General features: G+C 32.0%; 1 protein-coding gene across 1 annotated transcript; it reads left to right on the forward strand.

Annotated features, from left to right (window-relative positions):
* Nucleotides 1–15,214: 15,214 nt before the first annotated feature.
* Nucleotides 15,215–20,726, forward strand: LOC131859307 (uncharacterized). The gene is made up of 3 exons (XM_059212902.1): nucleotides 15,215–15,395; nucleotides 19,277–19,588; nucleotides 20,422–20,726. Exons 1-3 carry the CDS (start codon nucleotides 15,215–15,217, stop codon nucleotides 20,724–20,726), a joined length of 798 nt encoding a protein of 265 aa, XP_059068885.1.
* The last annotated feature ends 332 nt before the right edge of the window (nucleotides 20,727–21,058 follow it).

Here is a 21,058-nt window from a genome sequence, read left to right on the forward strand (position 1 = left end):
AAACAAGTAGTTAACTTACTTGGGGGCTCTTTGTCATTAGAGGTGGTGATTTTTCAATTTCAAAAATCTTGGGGTGGCAACATGATTCTCTCTTACTTCTATCCTATCTCTCATCTTTAAAGTTTTGCGATTTCCTTTATGGATTGCATTCTCCATAATGTGATGTTCTTTCTTGCATAGATTTATCCTTCATGTGAATGCATGTTTATTCCTTGGTTAGCACTTATTCTTTGTTTGAAACAACATGTTTGTTATGAATAATGTCTACTTACGAAATGTGTGATTTTTCTCCTTGTCCTCTTGCTTGGGGGGCAAGGATGACATTTTCCCTTTCTCTCTTGCAATCTAAAGTATCAGTATTTACTTTAGGGGTTGCATTTTTCATATGATGATTTCCCTCTTGCATGGAATGATATGTCTCTTATGACTATCCCTCCTTACGGGAATCTGTGATCTTTCTCTCTTTCTCTCTCTTTTTAAAGATTACCACTTCTTTAGAGTTGTATTTTACATATACTAATCTCTTTTCTTACATTAGATATTTATTCATGTAAGTATATTGTGCATTTTCTTATGTTTTATCTCTCCTTAGAGGTTGTCATGGGGGCTTCACTTAGTGAACCTGGGTTATATCATGTGCGTTCATGGCATACTAAATAATCCCCATATTTTCAAAAAATATTTCCCTAAACTCCGTTTTTGTCACCCCCTCCCAATACACATCCTGAATTAAAAGCCCACTATTTTTTGCCAGATTTTGTATTTTTTTATAGCCTGAATTAAAGAAAACCCCTATTTTCATTGATAGGAAATATATTGTACCCTCATTTTTGGGATATTAAACCCCCCAATATAAATGCACATGATATAATATTTCTTAGCTAGTGAAGCCCTCATGGAGGTTGTGAAATTCTTCTCGTTGTCCTTACACTTGGGGGGAAATGATCTCTCTCTCTCTCTCTCTCTCTCTCTCTCTCTCTCTCTCTCTCTCTCTCAGGATCAAATTTTCCTTTGTTGTGTCATGTTTTCTTCTGATTTGATGTCATTCCTTGTGTGAAGTTGTTGTTTGCTCATGGAGTCTCTCTTATGCAAGAGGTGTAAGTCCTTGGCTACAACCTCTTTTTCACTTGGCAATGTACATCTATCATAGACTTACCTATCTCATTGGTTCAAAAGTGTGTCATCCTTCATCAAGAATCTCTTTTGCCTAGCAATAGGGGCAAGGTATGCATTCTTGATCTCCTTCCTTTCTTTTGGTAGAAGATGTTACATTTGTTCAAGAAACTCATCTTGGAGGTAGATGTCTTTTGAACAAAGATCTCTTCTCTTCCAAGGATCTCCTTTACACTTGTTGCAAGATATCTCTTTTTCAACTATCTTATCTTTTCTTGAAGAGTATTCCCTCTTTAGCTTGGATTTATGACATTGTTGCCTAAAGGATATCTCCTTTGTGTTGAAGGTTGGTATCCTTCTTTCTATCTTACTTACAACATCAACATAGGGCTATGTTGACATTGACATCTTTAGAGGGGGGGGCACCCATATCGTTCCCTTTGTACCATATTGTACTATATTTTTCCATATCATTTTTACATGTCTTCAATGGGGTGTTCATTCTCAAAACTAGAGGAAACAAACTCTTATACAAGATGCTTCACACTCGAAACTAGATGCAGCATTTGATATATGTCTTAAATGAGATTACACATCATTGAAACTAGAGTAAAATGAGGTTTATTGTTCTCCCTACTCAAAACCCTTAAAAATCTTTCTTCATTTAGATCAACCACTGGTAGGTTTACTTATTCTGTTGGGGCTTCTTCTCCTTCATCATCACTTACATCTTCAATATGTCAGCCTCTTCTCTGGGCTGTCTCCATGGCTTCTAACTGAGCTTCTATTCCTCGCATCATCTCCATCACAACAGGGTTTGCATTCCCATGTGTTCCACCATTCCTAGTTCTTCTTTGTGCCATAGATTCACACTAGTCCTCTGCAATTGTAGGTCGGATCCGCAATCTACCACCCTACAACAAAAAATTCAAGATACACAATCTTCAAAAAGAAACTTTGCTCTGATACCACTTGAAGCAGTCACCAGTGAGGAGGGACCTCAAAGAGATTAATCCAGACTAGCTAGCAAGAGTAAACACAACAGAAACACAAAGATATGATGGAGGCAATGGAGGATAGATTGATTAATTGCATGAAATTTGACTACATCCAACCGAGACCTAGAATCAAAAGATCTATCTTCTATGTACAGTCTAGCTATCTGATTCTCGTATTGATTGCATTCTAAAGAATAATTAGAAATATATATTGATCTAGAGGATCTAGTCGGCCTAAAAGGGATCAAAACCCAAAGAACAAGACCTAACATGAAAATAAAAAGGTCAGCCTCCGCCAAGAGATTCCTCCTGGAAAATCCAAAGGATGAAACGTAGATCGCAGGAAAGGGTTGGCCACATGCCAAGGAACATTGAGATCAATGTCCAAGGCTCCACAAGCTTCAGAATGGGTTCCGGTAGATCACCAGAATAGATCTTAGGCAACCGGTAACAAAGGAATAACTGGTAATAAGAAACTGTCATGAAAATCGATAGCGATATCTTGCTGGAAAGTGATCCAAATGTGATGTGGTCTAAAAGAAAGAAAGATGATCAAGTCTTCAAGTAGAATCAAACTCCATAGGATCTGGTGAACCAAAATCGAGATACACAGAAAGGAATTTTTTTTTTGGTTGATGCAAGATTGTTGTGAACTGGGGATGCTCCTGCATCAATTTGACTCTTTATTTTTGTTTTGATTTTTGTGTGTCCTTGCATATTATTGAGTGAATTAATATCCTAAGATTGGGGGCTTGGTTCCTCAAATTTAGTGATGTCTTATACTCCTTGTCATTTTTCTCTACATTCCTCATCTTCTCCATCTCTATTTTGTCTACTTTACCATGAGTATTTGCATAATCTCATACTCCCACTAAAGTGGGGGCTAAATGTAGCATCCTAAATTGTACTTGTTTACAATTTAGTCCACATTTTGGGGCCTCAACTTAGTGTGTGTTCCCCAATGCCTAATTAAGTCCTAATTATGCTATCATCATGCAAATATGGCTTCATTTTCATTTCATGCATCTCATGGCCTCTTAAACTGGCCCTAAAATAGGGTAGGACCATGGCATGGCACTATGGTCCCATTGGGACCAGGGAACAACATTCTAGTACTTGTTAATTGGGCCCTATCTTGGCAACCTCACACATTCTAAAAAATGAGAAAGAAATATCTCTTGGTGTCAACCTATGTCAAAAAATTAATACTTTTTTCAATGGGAAAGTATATAACAAGGCTTTCCCCTCTCATTTGTATATATACAAGATATACAGACATCATAAGAGAAGGGCAAAATTATTCAAGCATTCATCATCAAGCATTTCTAGAGGTCTTTAAGGATGCATTCTTCATTCATCAATTACGGAGCATCATTACATCTTTCATTTGCAAGCCTGTGTGTGTGATTAGGGTTTTGTCATATTCATTCCATTTAATACAACATATGTGATTACATCCAAGAATAAAATCATCATTATTAGTCATTGCATATATGAGGTATATCCTTTCATAATTTATTTCAGTATTTGCAATATTTCAATCAAGGTAAATTCCTTAACCAGGGTTTGACTTAGGCAAGCCCCTATTCCAAATATATTTACTTTCTTTCTGTGTGCGGGAAATAGGTATAGAGCTACGTTCTTCAGAATATGCATTATTTGCAGAGATGAATCAACCCTCTTCGACATGCAAAAAGTTAGGAGGACCAAAGCGACGGGCACTCTGGTCCCAACATTTTTGAGCTTTTTCAGAGATCAAGTCTGAATCTGTATATATTTCTTAGATCCAAGTGTGTTTGCCTCAATTTTATAACAGTAGCTCACTGTTTCTGCATTTTTAGCACTTTTCCCTAATTTCAACATTTCAACTCACAAAAGAGGGTAAACAAATTCACATCCCCTTGAATCTAATTAATATTCAGTCCTTGTCATAATTTATTTGATTGATTCCATTTAATTCACCCCCCTTTTAAATGTAATGGTAAATTAGTGGCTTTCATCCCTCTCATGGTGGAAACCCTAATTTTCCACCCATTACAACTATTTTCTTCCTTTATGTATTCACAACCTTTTCATTACCCCCATCACCCTCATAAAGTGATCCCATGACAAATAGTATCTATTTTCCATTACCGACTATAGATATATAACCCTCAAGATTATTTGGCTTATCGGCTCCTATATAGCCAACACAAGCTATCCCATTAGGATCAACCTTGGAGAGGGATAGGGTTGCTAATGCTTCCTTAATTTCATTACCTATAGGTTTCTCCCCATTTTTCTCAAAGGATGGTCTCATGGGGGCTCAATATATTTCCTTTTCAGACTTATTCAAGGTTGCATTCCCCTTATCACTAGGGTTGTCAGTTTTGTTATAAGAATCACTAACATGCCCATGTGTCTCACCTTTAGAGGAAGGTAGAGTTTCAAATTTATTAAAGGTTTCATGATTGGGTGAGAAAAATCTTTCTTTTTGTTGGCCATAATTTTAGGGAAATCCCTCTTGTGATGCCAATCACTTTTGCATAAAAAGCATGAATTTAGGTCACCTAGGGCAATAATTTAACATTAATAAACCTATTCTCCAATGGAGAGTTCCAATATTTTAAGTATTTGAACTCCTTCATTGAAGGAGATTAGAACCCTGACATACATATGGGGAAGTGTAGCGTGGTTATCTTCAACTTGAAGTGTTTTCTTGATATTTTTAAGCAATGAGGGGATAAATTTACATATTTGAATAGGTATATATTTTATCTTTATCCATCTTGGTCTACTACAAAATGCAATCTCACTCTATGAGACATCTAGAGCCCAAGAAATGGCTTTAAGGAGGGATTTTCCCACATTCCAATTTTTTTTCTAAGATTCTTTGTTTTTGATTAAGATAAACGGGTTATAAAGGGACCTGAAACCCAAAATCATCCAAAAAATAAATAGAGTTAACCAGAAACTAACCAACAACTAAACAACAACAAAAACAAGGGACTCACCCCTGTAAGTATAACCACAAGAAACATAACAGAAACAAGGAAAACCGGCCCAAAAACAAAGTATGAGCTTTCAAGAGCTCAGTATTCTTCTGTATCACTCTATTGTTGATCTTCTGGAGTTCTTCCATGATGAACCTCAAACTGCCTATTTCTTGTTTCTTGCTTATGGTCCTAGTCAATGGCCCTGTAGATGTTCTAGGATTCTTTGTTGTATGTTATGATTTTTAAGAATAATCACAAAGAGCCCTCTCTAAATCATATTGCAGAATTAGACATAAATACCCATTTTTTTACCCAAACAATATTTATCTAATTATAAAAAAAAATTCTAGTATTGAGAACATTACTATCTAAGAAGGTAAAGAAAATTGCCACATTTTTAAGTTTGATTTCCTCTTTTCTCAAATCGAAAACCATTTTCTTCATTAGGATAAAGCCTCAAAACCCTAGGAAATAAAGAGTCCTTGCTTGTTTCAGTTTTGATGTTGTTGCCATTTGCTTGACCTTAGAGGGGTTCTTTACTGTCCCTTCCACTTCCCACATTGAAATCCACTTTGTTTGATAACCCTCTTGTTTCTTCCTCTACAAATCTTCCTTAAAAGGTTTTCTTTCCTTTAAGACTTTCATCATAGTTACTTGTTTCTGACTCTTTAGGGTTTGTGGCCTCATTGGCTTCTACCACAAGCCCTTTCTCGATATGGCTTTCATTGCCAGTCAAGAAATTTGTGCGATACATCAAACACCCGAGGCAATAGGGTTCAAAGGGTAATTGAACAATAATACAAAAACTAGACTATACAAAACCAAACTAGAAAAAACAAACAAAAGGTGAGACAAAACACAAGAATGAGCATAGGAAGCAAGGCAAAGGAGGGTACTTATAAAGAAGGTTAACACCACCATTCCCAAAGAACACTACAAGTTTCTCACGATTCCAAAGCCAACTGTCTCCTTGAAGATAATTGACCTTACCATAAAGAAAATTGAATAAAATGTTAACTAATTTTTTATTTACTAGAAGAAATATTATATATTTTTAAATATAAAGATACTTAATTTCAAAATAATCTGAAATTGCTTAGGGATGGACATGCTACATTCTTTACTAACGAAGTTAAGAATGGATACTTCTGGAGGCTGCACCTAGACAATATCCGCAATTTCAACCTTACTTTTGATCGCATTTGCAAGGAAATTAAAAGAAACCCTCAGTGTACTACTGGAGAGATGTTATACATGCGGAAGCAAATCCAAGATCAAAAGAACTTGGTTTGGATGGAAGGTGCTTTGGGGTGGACTGCGTGGGTGGACTCTTTTGAAGATGTGCCGCTTTAGATGTTGTTTTCTGCTCTAGTCCAGTTTTTGTATTAGTCTGGTTGTGCGTAGCATTCGTCTTTTTTGTTGTGTGAGGCTTGTCCTCTGATACTTTGATTCTCGCTGGTATTTGTTGACTTTGTGATCTCCTTATTCTTAATAAAAATAATAATAATAATAATCTATTAATGCTTAAAACTAAAATTATTAAAATAACACATAATTACATATTACACTTTTCTAAGTAAAACCAAAATAAAAAAATAACATAAATAATTAATATTAACTTTCAAAAATAAAATTAAAAGTCACATAAATACAAAAATAAAACAATTTTTTTAATTAAATTTTCATTCATACATACATATATATATGACAATTAAGAAAATGATTTTTAACTTTAAAATAGAATAATTGAAATATTTCTTAAAATTAAAAAGATAAATATATTTGAAAAATCTATAAACCAATTTTAATTTTCTAAATATCAATATAAGTTTTCAAATGAAACAAAACATGGGAAAAAATTTCTTCAATATTTACTTAATGGAAAAGAAAACCCATAGTTTTGTTGGAGTGAACTTTTTTATCGCCCAATGTAAAAAGAAAGAAAACCAGAAATAAACTTATCTAGTGACTCAGCATATGAAGAAAATTGCATAAAATGCTCTTTAATATATATTATTTAAATTTGAATCAATATTCTATATTTTTATCAAAATTGTGAATCACAAAGTACAATCATAATTTTCAAGATTAAATTGACATAGTGAAGAAAGTAACAGAATACGAACATCTAATCAAACTTTTACAGTTAAATCGCCCTCCAGAAGATTTAATGCTTCATCCACGGTTTTTCCACCGTTGGATTGAGGAGTCCCTGATTTAGACTTTGGTGGGACACGTGGCAGATGAGTTCTTTCTGCTCGCTCTTTATAAATTGAAACCCCTTAACTCACTTGATTTTATCTCTGACTGAGTTTTATATATAAAAATGGCGGAATTTGCAATATTAATGGCGCAAGAGTATTCCAGAAGGCACCAATTTTATGAGTCAAAAGCAGAGAGAGAGATGAGTCGATCTCAGACGGTAGCTCTAATGAGGCATTTAAAACAGGGAGTGAAAGCCTCCACTCTTAAATTTGTTTGGGAGATTCAGGAAACCGCTAGGCATGGAGATTCTCTAAGCTTAGGGTTTGTGGAAGGGATTTTCTCCGCTTAACAGCCACTCTGCATATAGACTGAAAATATCATGCTCTGTACAGCTTGAGTTGTTTAATGGAGACTATTTTACGTAGTGTATTTTTAACTGATAAATTTAATATAATTTAGTTTGATGACAATTTAGAGAGATTTTTCTATTCACTTTATATTCAGAGTTTCGCATCCCACCATTTCACCAAAGGGTCATCCCCCTCTACTATCTATACTATTAAATATATGATATATGAAATATTAAATACACTACAAGAAGTGATTAATAGATATGTGATATATATATAAATAAATATTATATATAATGCATATTTCAATACATATATTAAATTTAAATAAATATAAATAGTATATATTACAAATATATATCTAATATTATATTATGCATTCATAATTATTATCATATTCTTCATATCATATATAATATTTATCTATATAGACAAATACGTAGATACATGAATTATATAGAAATGAATATCATATTCATATAAAATAAACGATGTCTATTTATGTTAAATTTATAAATAATTTAAGTCAAATAAATTGATATCATATTAATATTTATATTTAAATTATATAATATATATCTTGAGGTAGTTATGAATAAGGACTAGCATAGAATTATAATGTCAAACATTGTTGAGTTGTGACAATATAATTTTTTTTAAATGATTTATTTGAAATATAAAATATCATGGTCAATTATTAAAAGTGACATATATCAAAATTTTATAATTTTCTTATATGTCAGTAATAATATTATATAATTATATTCAAGAGTAATAATAATAATCTAAGATAGTTTTCATATAATGTTAATATTTTACCTATTTTATTAATTATTAAAAAATTATAAATATTTTCAAATATTTTCAAATATTCTAAAATATCTTTTTAATATTTAATTTGATAATTTTTCTATGAGCCATTCAATTTCACCAATAATTTAAGGTGTCTTAAATATATATTTTATTTTTTATTTTTTATTTTTAAAAAACTTCAATTAAGTTAAAAATTTAATACATGCAATATTATATTAAGAATTTTTTAATTTAGAAGACATTTTCATAAAATATAATGATAATGTTTAAAGATAAAATGATAACTTTTATCAATTTTATCATTTTTAACACAAGGCATGTCTCTTATCTTAAAATTATTTATAATTTAATTGTTTACATTATATTATTAAAATGTATTATAACTTGGTTGATATGTTATAATTTTTTAGGACGTCTTATTTAAGGTTAATTTATTATAATAAATAAATACAAATAAAACATAAAAGAGAATATGTTGATAATTATATGAGATAATGACATAAAAAATGTCTAATGTATAAAGAGAGGATGTAAGGAATCATTGAGATCAAAATGATATAAAAAGAAATGTTAAACATAAGAAAAAAAAGATAATGAACACATTGAAGAAAAATGAGATGACACACCGTGCATGAACATCTCAAAAGGAGTAATATTTTAAGAAGAATATGGCAAGGAGATATGCATTTAGATCAATTTAATGAGATATAAAGATGATAACTACAAGCACATAACTATGAATTAGTTCAAAGACACCATCATTTTCATGGGAATGTTAAGGTTGATTCCAAAGAATGCATATGGCTATGTCCACCAAGATAATGAATATTTAATTTTTCAAATAACTCGATCATGTTGTGGCTCCAAAAATTTGAGCCTCAATGTGTTTGAAGTTTTAGAATTAAAACCCCACATGCCTTAAACTTATAATAAAACCACAATTGTTGTTTAACAACAAAAGTAACCCAATCACATTTTTCTGATTATAATTCTTTTAAAAAATGGTTGACTAGGTCATTCTAACTCGTGGATGACATGATACTATTTGAAACCCTTCCAAAAAAAGGCAGTGAAACTCGTATGTGTTTTTGTTGCTATCTACAAATCTATCATGCCACGATATCATAGAGGCAAGTCAATATTCCTTTTCACATTTTTAATAATTTTTTATTTAAAATTTCATTGAATTTTCATTGTTTTTTATAAATTTAATTTCATTTTTAAAAATTGATATCAGATGCTCAAAAAAATGCCTCTCAAAAAATTTGCCTCTTCATAACCCTGAAGAAAACCTCTATGATATCCCTCAGATGGGAAACCATCCAACTCCTCCAATAAACCCTTCTCAAAAAAATTAGGAGGATTTGTTAGGTTGTCTAGTATAAAATAGAGTGGCCATTTCTCAATTAGTATCTAGATTCAAGGCCTGAAAACAACAACACCATGCATCCCTTTCCATAGCCTTAGAAAAAATGGTGACAAGTGTAGCTAAAGTTTCCAAACAAGTAACTGACTGGAAACCATATAGGGATTCATCTCATGACTATTATGCACATGGATCAATGAGTACAGAACCACCCTAATCATATACCACTAGCTATGAAACTTGTTGTTCATGTCACAATTCATGTAGCCTTGAAGTAATCTATTGAGATGGAAACTCTTCTAATAGTTGGTGCACTGACTAACACCATCATCCACCATGGTACACAATTATCCCAATCTATTGGCTCAAATGATGGTGCAACAACTAGACCATCTACCTCCAGTGTATTTAGCTCTCACTGGTGCCCCACCTGTTATGAGGCTAGTTGTTAGGTTGGTGCACCAGATGATGTGGTGCTTACTTATAACTTGATAGATCGGGGCTTTGCCACTTAGACATACAGATGTTGAATTGAACTTATAACATTTTGTTGATTAAATACTTTAAGTTTCTAAACTTAAATAGATTTTTAATTATAGATCGGATTAAACTAATGCAAATATTATTCATTTCAAGATGTAGCAATAGATTTTGGTATGTCACCAACTATTCTTGCCACAAGTTGTATACATATATCTACATTAGAGGTAAAAAATTTAGAGCATGTCAAAATATAATAAGACGTTGAATCAAAATAATATTTTTTTAAATATATCAACTTACTAATATATATTTATGTTGGGTTTTACAAGTGTTGATAGTGGACCAAATTTTAAAGGTCAATGATACCACCCTTACGAACATTTCATTTTGTTTACATTTTTTATTGAATATGCATATCATTTGAATTATGATTAGTTAAATTATATGTCGATATCTATCATGTTACTCTTTTAGGGTATGCCATATGTGGCTGAGTTGCCTACTTTGCCAAGGCCATTCTCGAGGACACCTAATAGATAAAATGTAATTAAGCACAATTTTAATCAAGATATAATAGTTTCAAGAGCTGATATGAGTTATTCTAGCATGATTTAGATTTTTCTTTTTTAAATGTACATCTAGATTTATCTACTCTTACTTCGTTTGTCTTCTACATACAATGACGACTAGGATCGTTTACAACATTGATGATGCACCCAATGATTCATTGGAAGAAGAGAGGCAAGAGGTATATGTTTCTTTTATTTTCTCAATTTTATGATTATATACACATGTGTACATACATTGTATTAAAAATAACTAAAAACTATTTGAATTCCCAAAGAGAATTATTGGTAGGATCCTCAATTTTCTCATGCCTCCCTAAGGCATGGTGTAGTGTTGAACTTCACTTATCTTTAATCACTTAAATTTCTTGCTTCTCAAATGAGGTTTTTTATTTTTCCTGGTCATTATGGTTGACATAAGAGCACGTCGGGTAACATTGACATCTTTAGAGCGTGATGTCGAACGAATTGCTTGATACACATCAAATATATTTCTTACAATAGTTTTTTCACTATATTTTTGGATGATCTTAGGCCAATAATTTTTATTATGTATCTAAAATTCAATTTTTTTTTTATCATTTCAACAATTAATTGGCATCTTCTAGTTTGATTTAAGCTCTCAAAATATTTTTTACATATTCTATTAGTCATTCTTCTACAAGTGCATTCAAGAATTTTAACGGGAAGGAGCTTCAAAATATTCTCATTAACATCAATTAGATACTTTTTTTTTCTATTGATAATACTGAGAGATGTTAATATCAATGAATGTTCTTGGTTTGCATTAAGTACATTTAATTGATCATTGATTGGCACTTGTTCTTGGTTTGCATTAGGTTCATTTGGTACATTTAATTGAGTTGGCATAAATGGAATACCTTCTTATCCCATTTTACTCACTTCACATAGTCTTAGATCATGCACTCCCCCTGTCCTTCCTTTTCTAACTCTTGAGATTTGGTTTCTCCTCACTTATTTCTTCCCATCCTTAACATCAATTGTCTTAAATAACATCATTTGTGATAGTAAATATTACACAAATTAAACAAACAAACCATGTCATGAATATTATGAAAAAAATTAAATATGACAATCAAAATTATTAAACAAACAAAAGAACTTTAAAAAATGAAATTAGTTATACATTTCAATCATTTGAAGCCATATAAAATAACATAAATTTTGACACTATCTAAGAACATCATGGGTAAACAAAAATAGGTTCAGTGGGACCTTCACTAGTATTTTTTTGTGTTTTTTGGTCATTGCCAATCCACTTTAACTCAACATAATACGTGCGAGTTAATTTTCCCTAGCCCATTCGTGCTTTTGGCCACTAAAATGCCCGGGTGTCCAGATGAGTTTGCAACATCTATAATCATAAAAATGCATATGTGTTTTTTATGATAAAACCACATATGGGTTTTTGATACTAGAGACCCAAACAAGACATGAGCATCATTTTTAGGGGCAACAACATGAACAAGTTAGGGAAACTTAACCCATTCACATTTTTGTTCCTAGGAAAATATTGGGCATTAGATGGAAAGGACAAGAGGGTTTGGAAGGTTAAAGAAAAAATTTATTAGAGGTATGAGAGGAAAGATGTGGTTCAGCTGAATAAAAATCACAAGGCTCTAAAGAGAAAGGTTAAGGAAATAACTGCTTTGAGTAAGGAAATAATGATTAAGAATTCATCCTCGTTGCATGATATCTAGTAGGGGATAGAACTAAGGACTTGGCAAAGAGGAAGAGACATCTAGATTTTCCTTTGGCATGGACCACCTCACCTCTATTATCAAGGCTACTCTAGATTCGATCACTTTGGCCTCTAGGAAATATTTTAAACAAAAAAATGTCTTTTTCTAAAAAAATTAAATTTTTACACCATAAATGGTAGGATATTAATGCCCCTACTCAATAGAACATTCCTTTGTGTCGTTCATAGGTGGTTGGATATTATCTATTTTTTGTTTCTGCGTTTAGTGGTTCTATCCTAGTCGCTTGTTGGATCTCTTGTAGCTTTTGGATGGGAGTGCACTCCTTATGCACCCCAGGTGGTTTCTCTTTACTAGATATGTAAAGTTTTAGTCCTATCTCGCTTGAATTAATCAAAACCCTAACCCCAACCCTAATTATAATCATAATTTTAATCATAATTCTAAATGTGATGCTAATTCCAACACTAACCATAATTCTTAGAAATCTAGTTATAACCATACTCGTAAGCTTAATCTTAATCTAATCTAACCCATGTAGACATTTAAATTTGATTAATTTTATTAATCGGATTTAGTCATTTTTGTCACACCATTGATTAAATAATAACTAATGTCCTATCTTTTGGCTAAATTTAATTAATTAATTAAGTCAGATCCTCCAACTAATTAATTAATTTTAACCCTCTTCAACATCATAATTATAATTCTAATTGTATTTATAACTATAACCCTACTTGCAAAACATAACCCTAACTATAACCTTCATTCTAGCTCTAATTCTAGCCCTAACAATTATTTTAACCCTAATTGTAACTCTAACAATTTTTGTAACCTTAAATTTAACGCTTAGTCCAACCCTAGCCATAACCTTCATCCTATCTTAAATTTTAACCATAATCCTAGCCCTACTTATACTATGATCCTAATTCTAACTCTAAATCTTAGACGATAACCCTAAACCTAACCTTAACTATAACCTTAATATTACCCTTACATTAATCTAACTCTACCGTAATTCTAACCCTAATCCAAATTTTAGCCCCAATCATAACCATGATTCTAACCCTAGTCGATGCCTAATTTTAAATCTAATTCTTATTGTAAACCCAACCTTTAATACAACCCTAATCCTAATTATGATCCTAATTCTGACCATAATCCTAATTTTAATTTCAACTCCAATCCTATCTATAACCCTAATTCAAACCATAACAATAACCAAAATTCTAAATCTAGCTCTTGCTCTAAGCCTAATTTTGACCCTAACCCTAATTCTAACCCTAACCTTAATTTGAATCTTAATTCTAACACTCACATTAATCTTCATTTATTACCCTAATTCTAACCCTAACCCTACCCTGATTCTAACCATAACCCTAACCCTACTTATATCATAACCCTAACCCTACTTATATCATAACCCTAATCTTAATTCTAAAGTTGACCCAAACCCTAACCTTAACCTTAATTTTAAACCTACCCTAATACTATTCATAACATTCATAACAAAGTAATTAATAATTATTTAATTAAAACATTTAAAATAATTATTAATTAAAATTATAATTATAATATAGTTTCAATTAAAAAAAGTAAATTATTTTATATTTATATAAATGACCAAATTATGATTGGTTGAAGCTTTTATTGATTAATAACTATTTAATTAAAACATTTAAAATAATTATTAGTTAAAATTAAAATTATAATATAGTTTCAATTAAAAAAAGTACATTATTTTATATTTATATAAATGACCAAATTATGATAGGTTGAAGCTTTTTATTGATTCCCAGATTCCAAGAACCTGACCAGGTTCCTCGAACTGTCATTACTGCCAATTGATTCCTTCTTCTTTGTCTGCCTTGATCGATGATTTCCTTCCTGCCTTATCCATTTTTATTTACACCTTATCCAACTGTCAATACTGATGATTTTTATTTGCTCGATATTCATATAAAAATATAGACGGATGCTAGTGTTACGCCTTTCAACATAATGAATGTACGGCTGAGTTGTTTAATAGTCTAGCTCAATATTACTTAGTTTTTGTTTAATATTGATATTTAGTTTCTGTTATAGAACCTTCTCAGAAAAAATCCACAACAATAATTAATTTAAACATAATGACCATGCCAAGATTACCTATTTACATTCTAATTAACACTATGATACAAAATTTAATCATATTGAATATACGGTATTCTGCTTGTGAGAGAAAGTTAAAAAATTTCAGCTGCCCCAGGTTTACCTAGTTGAGAGTGACCGTTTGTACCCGGGGCACACGGTTTCCCATTTTCATTCTATATTTTTACCACTTCAAAAACTGTCAAACTCAACCTTTTCACGTGATCGGCTTTCACACGTTATTTATTCGACGTCCAAATTATTACTCTCTTCTTACAAAACCTCCGGCTTCCATCCATGGTTTTTCCCACCGTTGGATTGATGAATCCTGTTTTACAAATTCGTGGGACACGTGGCAGAAGCATTGTATTTGGACGCTCTCTATAAATTGGAACATCCTGCTTCGCTTTTGTCATAACCAGCAGAAGGTTTGAGATTATATTTGTGTTTCTTCATTTAGAATATTGTCTATTTTTGTGAAGGAGAAAGCTAAAATGGCGGAATTTGCTCTGATGATCGCTGAAGAATATTCCAGGCAGCGCGACTTGCAGAAGCCAAAATTTGAAAAAGATAATGCCAGCTCTCAGTCTGAATCGCAAATGGCAGCGCTAATGAGGCGGTTTAAAGACGGAGTTTCAGAATATATTGAAGCCTCAACTGTTAAAGTCGCTTGGGGTGAGAAAATCACTCTGAAAGAGGAGTTCGTGAGCAAAGCGTTCGTGGAAGGGATTTTCTCCCCTTAAAAGCCACGCCGCAGATTTTTCTTGCTTTACATCCATAGAAATGTACAGCTAGGTTAAATCCAGAATATACTAAAAAAAATTGAATTTATGTCGCGTACAGCCCTGCATGTAGCTACATAAAATTATTAGTAGAGTTTTTGGTTTGTTTTTGCCTTGATCGATCTTTGTTTTGGTCCAAAATTCTCTTATTTAAGACTCTAGACAATAGTCTTGCTTTACATCCATAGAAATGTACAGCTAGGTTAATTGCAGACAATACTAACAGAGCTGTTTTTGGAAGCATTTTTAATCACTAAAACCTTTCAATTTTTAGTCTCATTCAGCTGAGTTGTTGAATCGTAACTCATTTCTACACAGTTGCATTCGTACCTTCATACATAAAATTATTAGCAGAGCGTTTGATTTGTCTTTGCCGTGATCGATCTTTGTTTTGTTCCAAATTTTCTTATTTAAGACTACATACAATATTATTGTACAGACATTTTCTCCCTTTAACGACCACGCCGTAATTTTTTCTTGCCTTTAATCCATAGAAATGTAGAGCTGAGTTAAATCCAGAAAATAGTAACACAGTTATTTTCAGAAGCATTTTTAATCTCTAAAAAATTAAAATTTCATGTCTCGTACAGCTGAGTTGTTGAATCGCGTATCATTTCTACATTCGTGACTACATAGATATTATTATTAGCAGAAGTTTTGGTTTGTTTTTGCTTTGATCGAGGTTTTTTTTGTTCCAAGATTCTTTTATTTAAGACGGTATACAATATTCTTGTACACAGATTTTATTCTAGAGAAATCCATTATAAAGCAGAGAAATTTTGAGTTTTCCCTTTTATTTTGACAGACAAGTTTGTTCAATGTAAATGGTGAGTATATGGAATGCGGCGCTGTTGATTGAATGGTTAAATGGTTTTATAATTTTGTAAGGTGATAAAATAAGACAGTCAATAGTAAAATATGCTTGGTAAAATAAAATGGTCAATGATGTATTTTAAATAAAAAATTATGTTTCACTACTGTAGCAAATCTAAAAATATTGAACTGATTATAAATTTATTTTAGAATTCTCAATAAATGGAGATATCATTCTGTGGGCGGTTGATATATACTATTATTCATTATCTTCTTTGCTTTTGTGGCTAAAGGTTATTTGATGCTCAATGTTTCATCATCTCTCGTGTAGCACTTAGTTCTTGCAAAGATAACTTCCCTAACTTCATGCACTTGCAACATCTCCTGCGTAATATTTATATATTTGAAAGTATAGCTAATAATAAATGGTTGAAAGAATTAACAAATAATAATTGTTAAACAATTAAAAAGTAATAATTTTTAAACTATATATAAATTAGATATTCTATATTCTATTGGTTAAATTTATGCATTGTGTTTAAAAGAAAAATAATAAATATATTAAATCTGTATTATGATTTTGTGATATAAAATTTTAACAACCTTTCAAAACATGTTTTAAGAGTTGTGACAATAAAAATAGCATTGTCATTCATTTTTATTTGAAAATATGAAATTTAGTAATATGTTGATTAATTAAATTTAATTTTAAAAAAATGTAATAACATATTCATAAAAAAATGGAAAATAGATGTGTGTGTGTGTGTGTGTGTGTATATATATATATATATATAGTGAGATTGTGAAGTGTTTCAAATAAAGAAAAGACAAATTAATAATGAATGGATAAATTCTATTTTGGTGTTATCTAAATGAAAACCTCATTAACTAAATAAAACCTCCATTGGATAAGACATAAACATTGCTTTATAAAAGAAAATAAAAATCTCATCCATATGCTAACCCTAAAAGTGATATATTGATAACAAAGGTGATACTCTTAAATTCCAAAGTCTTTGTCATGCAAAGGACATTCTCAATTGTCATGATGAACATTGTATCCTTACAAACCTTGCTAGCATTGATCATTGCATGCTACGAAACACCACAATCTTTATTTTTTATAATCACAACCATTGTGTAATAGGGGAAGAAAACTAGTTACTGCCCATGTTCCAATTACCATTCGCTCCTTGCTCACCCAACCCCGCAATTACTAACTTTAAAGAAACCAATTAAATGATAACTAAAAGACTATAATAAATTGGACATGTACCAATAGTTGCCCACTTGTATCCCTAGTAGTTAGAATTTGTAGACTCTAATTGGAGGAGTTGTGCAACTTTATTGGTACCCATAGCACACGACTACTGAGGCATTTGTGCATAAGTATTGGCAATTTTTGAGCTAGTTGTAGTGTAAAACTATTGGGTCATCTTTAAGTAGGCTTTGGGTGACACTTTGAAATGACCACTTTTTGATCCTTATGCACATAATGGATTCCACAATGTGCGTCATTACTATGCAGAAGTCATAACAATGGCTATAAGTAATTAAGTTGCATACTGAGAACCAAAAAAGTTGTTGAAATCCAATATACCATTTAGAATCTGTAGGTGTGTGAAGTTAGCTATAATGACTACTAATACGCTTCCCCTAAAATTGATGCTCTTATACACCAATCACAACCACTCTTTGACTCTATCTCACCATAGCTTCATGACGCTTAGTACATTGTAAAGATCATAGTGTACATAGACTAATTCATCTTTTTTTTTTGTTACTAGTTTGTTACTAGGAAAAATAATGAACTTTATAAAAAGATCCTAATAAAATGCATTGCATTGTATGGACATCCTCATTCTGATGAAAAAATGATGATTTTGGTATTTATGCTAAGAGAATACATTGTGGTAAAATATAGGTCTAAATGTCTTTTTAGTGTCACTTGAAACAATAATAACAAATAAAAATTATCAATAAGATATTCAAACACTAGACATTGGAGTTAATGATCTAAGTCTGAGAAATTGTGAAATGAAATTGTAATGAAAGTGGTGAACTATAAAAAAATGTCACTCAATAAACTTTGTATAAGATTTTGTATCAACATTTTAGATCACTAGTATGATTTGAAATGTTAATACTAAATAATGTACATAGTTTTCTAGTAAAACCTAATTCATCATAATGGACCATGGAAGTGTCATGTCTTTCATCAATAATAGATGCCAAATAGTTAAGAGAAGTAGCTACCCAAATTCAAAGAAAAATGACACCTACATTAAATAATGAGACATGTAGAATGAACATCCAATAAGAAAAATAATTTATGAAATTTATAAATGAAATTTGATTCAATGGTAGTTCTCCCAATATTATCCAGTAAACAACATCAATGATCCAGCTATGAAATATGCCTCTATGGTGATCGAGTACAAGATTTACTATTCAAGTAGAATGAACAACATACTGGCAGCATCTATTCATACTACCTACCGAATGGTAAAAGAGAATGTTGCTTATGATTTGGCTAAAGCACTAAGAAGCCAATTGATGGTGAATCTAGAAGCTGTGAAGAAAGACAAGAAGATGAGATTCAAATTTGGACAATTGATTGTGGGATTATTTTTCTATTTCCAAAACTTTTTCCCCAGTATTGGAGATGTTCAATGGATTGAAGGTACCCCTACACTACTACAGATGAAGAAAAGCATCAAGATGTTGAAGGACATATTTGATAATATTTCATGGGGTTACTTCAAGGATTTTCAAAAAAAAATGCACGTTAGAGAGCATATACTAGCAGAAGTAGTCAACTGGTATGAGAAAACAATATGTTTTATGGTAGATACAGATACCTGTATGATGGAAGCAATTATCCCTAGAACCACATGGGTATTACCTATGGGATATGAAGTAGATAAGGATCTACTCTTTGTTTATTCTATCATCTGTTAGAGCAACCGGCGGATACCACTGCAGAGAGATTTGGGACTTACAAAGAAAAATCACTACAAATCCACTCTGAGTTGCAGAGACCAGTGATTGCAAAGAAGATAAGGAAGGAGGTAGAAGCATTCACTGAGCATGCAAGATTTACAAAAGAACAGATAGCAACGGCAAGCGAAAAGCATGCAACAGAGCAAGGTGAAGTATCAAATGTACCTACCGATACCCCTACCACTACTCCTACTGGTAAGACTAGAGCTACAAAAGCCAAGGCAGCAAAAAAGAAGATGGAAGAAGACAAACTGGCTGAATCACAAAGAGGTAAACCAACTAAAATTCAGTTCTAAAGAAAATAGAAAACTGTTGATCCACCCGTTGAACCAGTACAAACTAGAAAGAGGAAGAAGAAATAAGCCCACAAACCGGCAAATGATGAAGAGGCTACTGAATCAAAGGAGGATAAAAGAGCACTTAGAGAAAGTGTTAAGAAGCCTAAGGAAACTGGTAAGGGAAAATCACCTAGGAAACCATTTACATTAGAAGACTCTTTCAATAGAATGGTTCAAATTATTAAGGATTATGGGATATACAAAGGTTTGAATACATTGGTTATTCAATTATTTGAAATTCAACAAAGGGAGATTGAAGATGTTGTCATCTTCAATATGAATAAATTTAGCAAAGCCCTTATTGAGCTACAAGGGTAGATTTCAAATTCTTTGTATAATCTAATTCATGCAAGATGGCAAGTTGCCATTAGCCAAGACAAAGAATTCATTGATTATATCTTTAATAACCCGCAACCGGAAGCAAGTGAAGAAGAAATTGAATAGATAAAGGTTAATACAAAGGCATCATTTGGATCCAAGAAGAGATTAACAAGAATGTTAATAGGAGAGACCGAATCAATCCAGAAGGAGATAGAGATGTTGATCAAGAAGTCTTTAGGTCTCATCCCGGATGAAGAAAAAGATGAACAAGTTGAGGAAGGTAGTTCTGAAAAGTTTAAGTCAAAAGAACTTCCTAAAGGTGTTAAGATCGCATATTTGAACCGGATAACAAGTATATTCAAGATGATTCAATTGATACTGAATCGATATTCATCATTGATGATAACACTGGAGACAATGTTGATAATTCTATTGGTAATATAGATGTATTTGATGTTGATGTTCAAATGTTTAAACAACATGAGCAACAAGAGGAACAAGTGGAGAAGAAAACTGAAGGAAAGAGCTCTAATGAGCCACCGATGAACATGCAACCTAATGATACAAAAACTCCATCAGTAAGTGCAAATGTAAATATTGATGACAATCAAAAGGAAAACACTGATGAAAATACTGATGAGGAAGTACCGATGAATGAACAAAATGTGGAAACTAAACCACCACCGATCAAGGACACCACAGAAGAAGATAAGACCGAGAAGGAGAAAACAGAGAAAGAAAAAGCATAGAAAAAGAAGACAAAGGAGAATAAAATAATTGATGATGATGATGATGATGATGACTCGGTTAACATTAAATGTCCTATTGATATGGACAATTTGAGTTCTCCTCAATTGACAATGATTGCAACAACAATGCAATCCAGAGCTCAAAAGAAGAGAATGAAGGAACAACGGAGAGAGGCAGAGATAATCAAGATAGCAGTTGATATTTTGTCTAGTCTCCTACCGGAGACTAATACTAAAAGTTTTGTCACTCCCATTGACAAACTTGGACAGTTGGTTACCAATGTCGAAGATCAACTCAATACTTTTCAAGATGCAGCATACATATCAGTTGA

Source organism: Cryptomeria japonica, chromosome 10, assembly GCF_030272615.1.
Source record: "Cryptomeria japonica chromosome 10, Sugi_1.0, whole genome shotgun sequence".
NCBI classification, from domain to species: domain Eukaryota; kingdom Viridiplantae; phylum Streptophyta; class Pinopsida; order Cupressales; family Cupressaceae; genus Cryptomeria; species Cryptomeria japonica.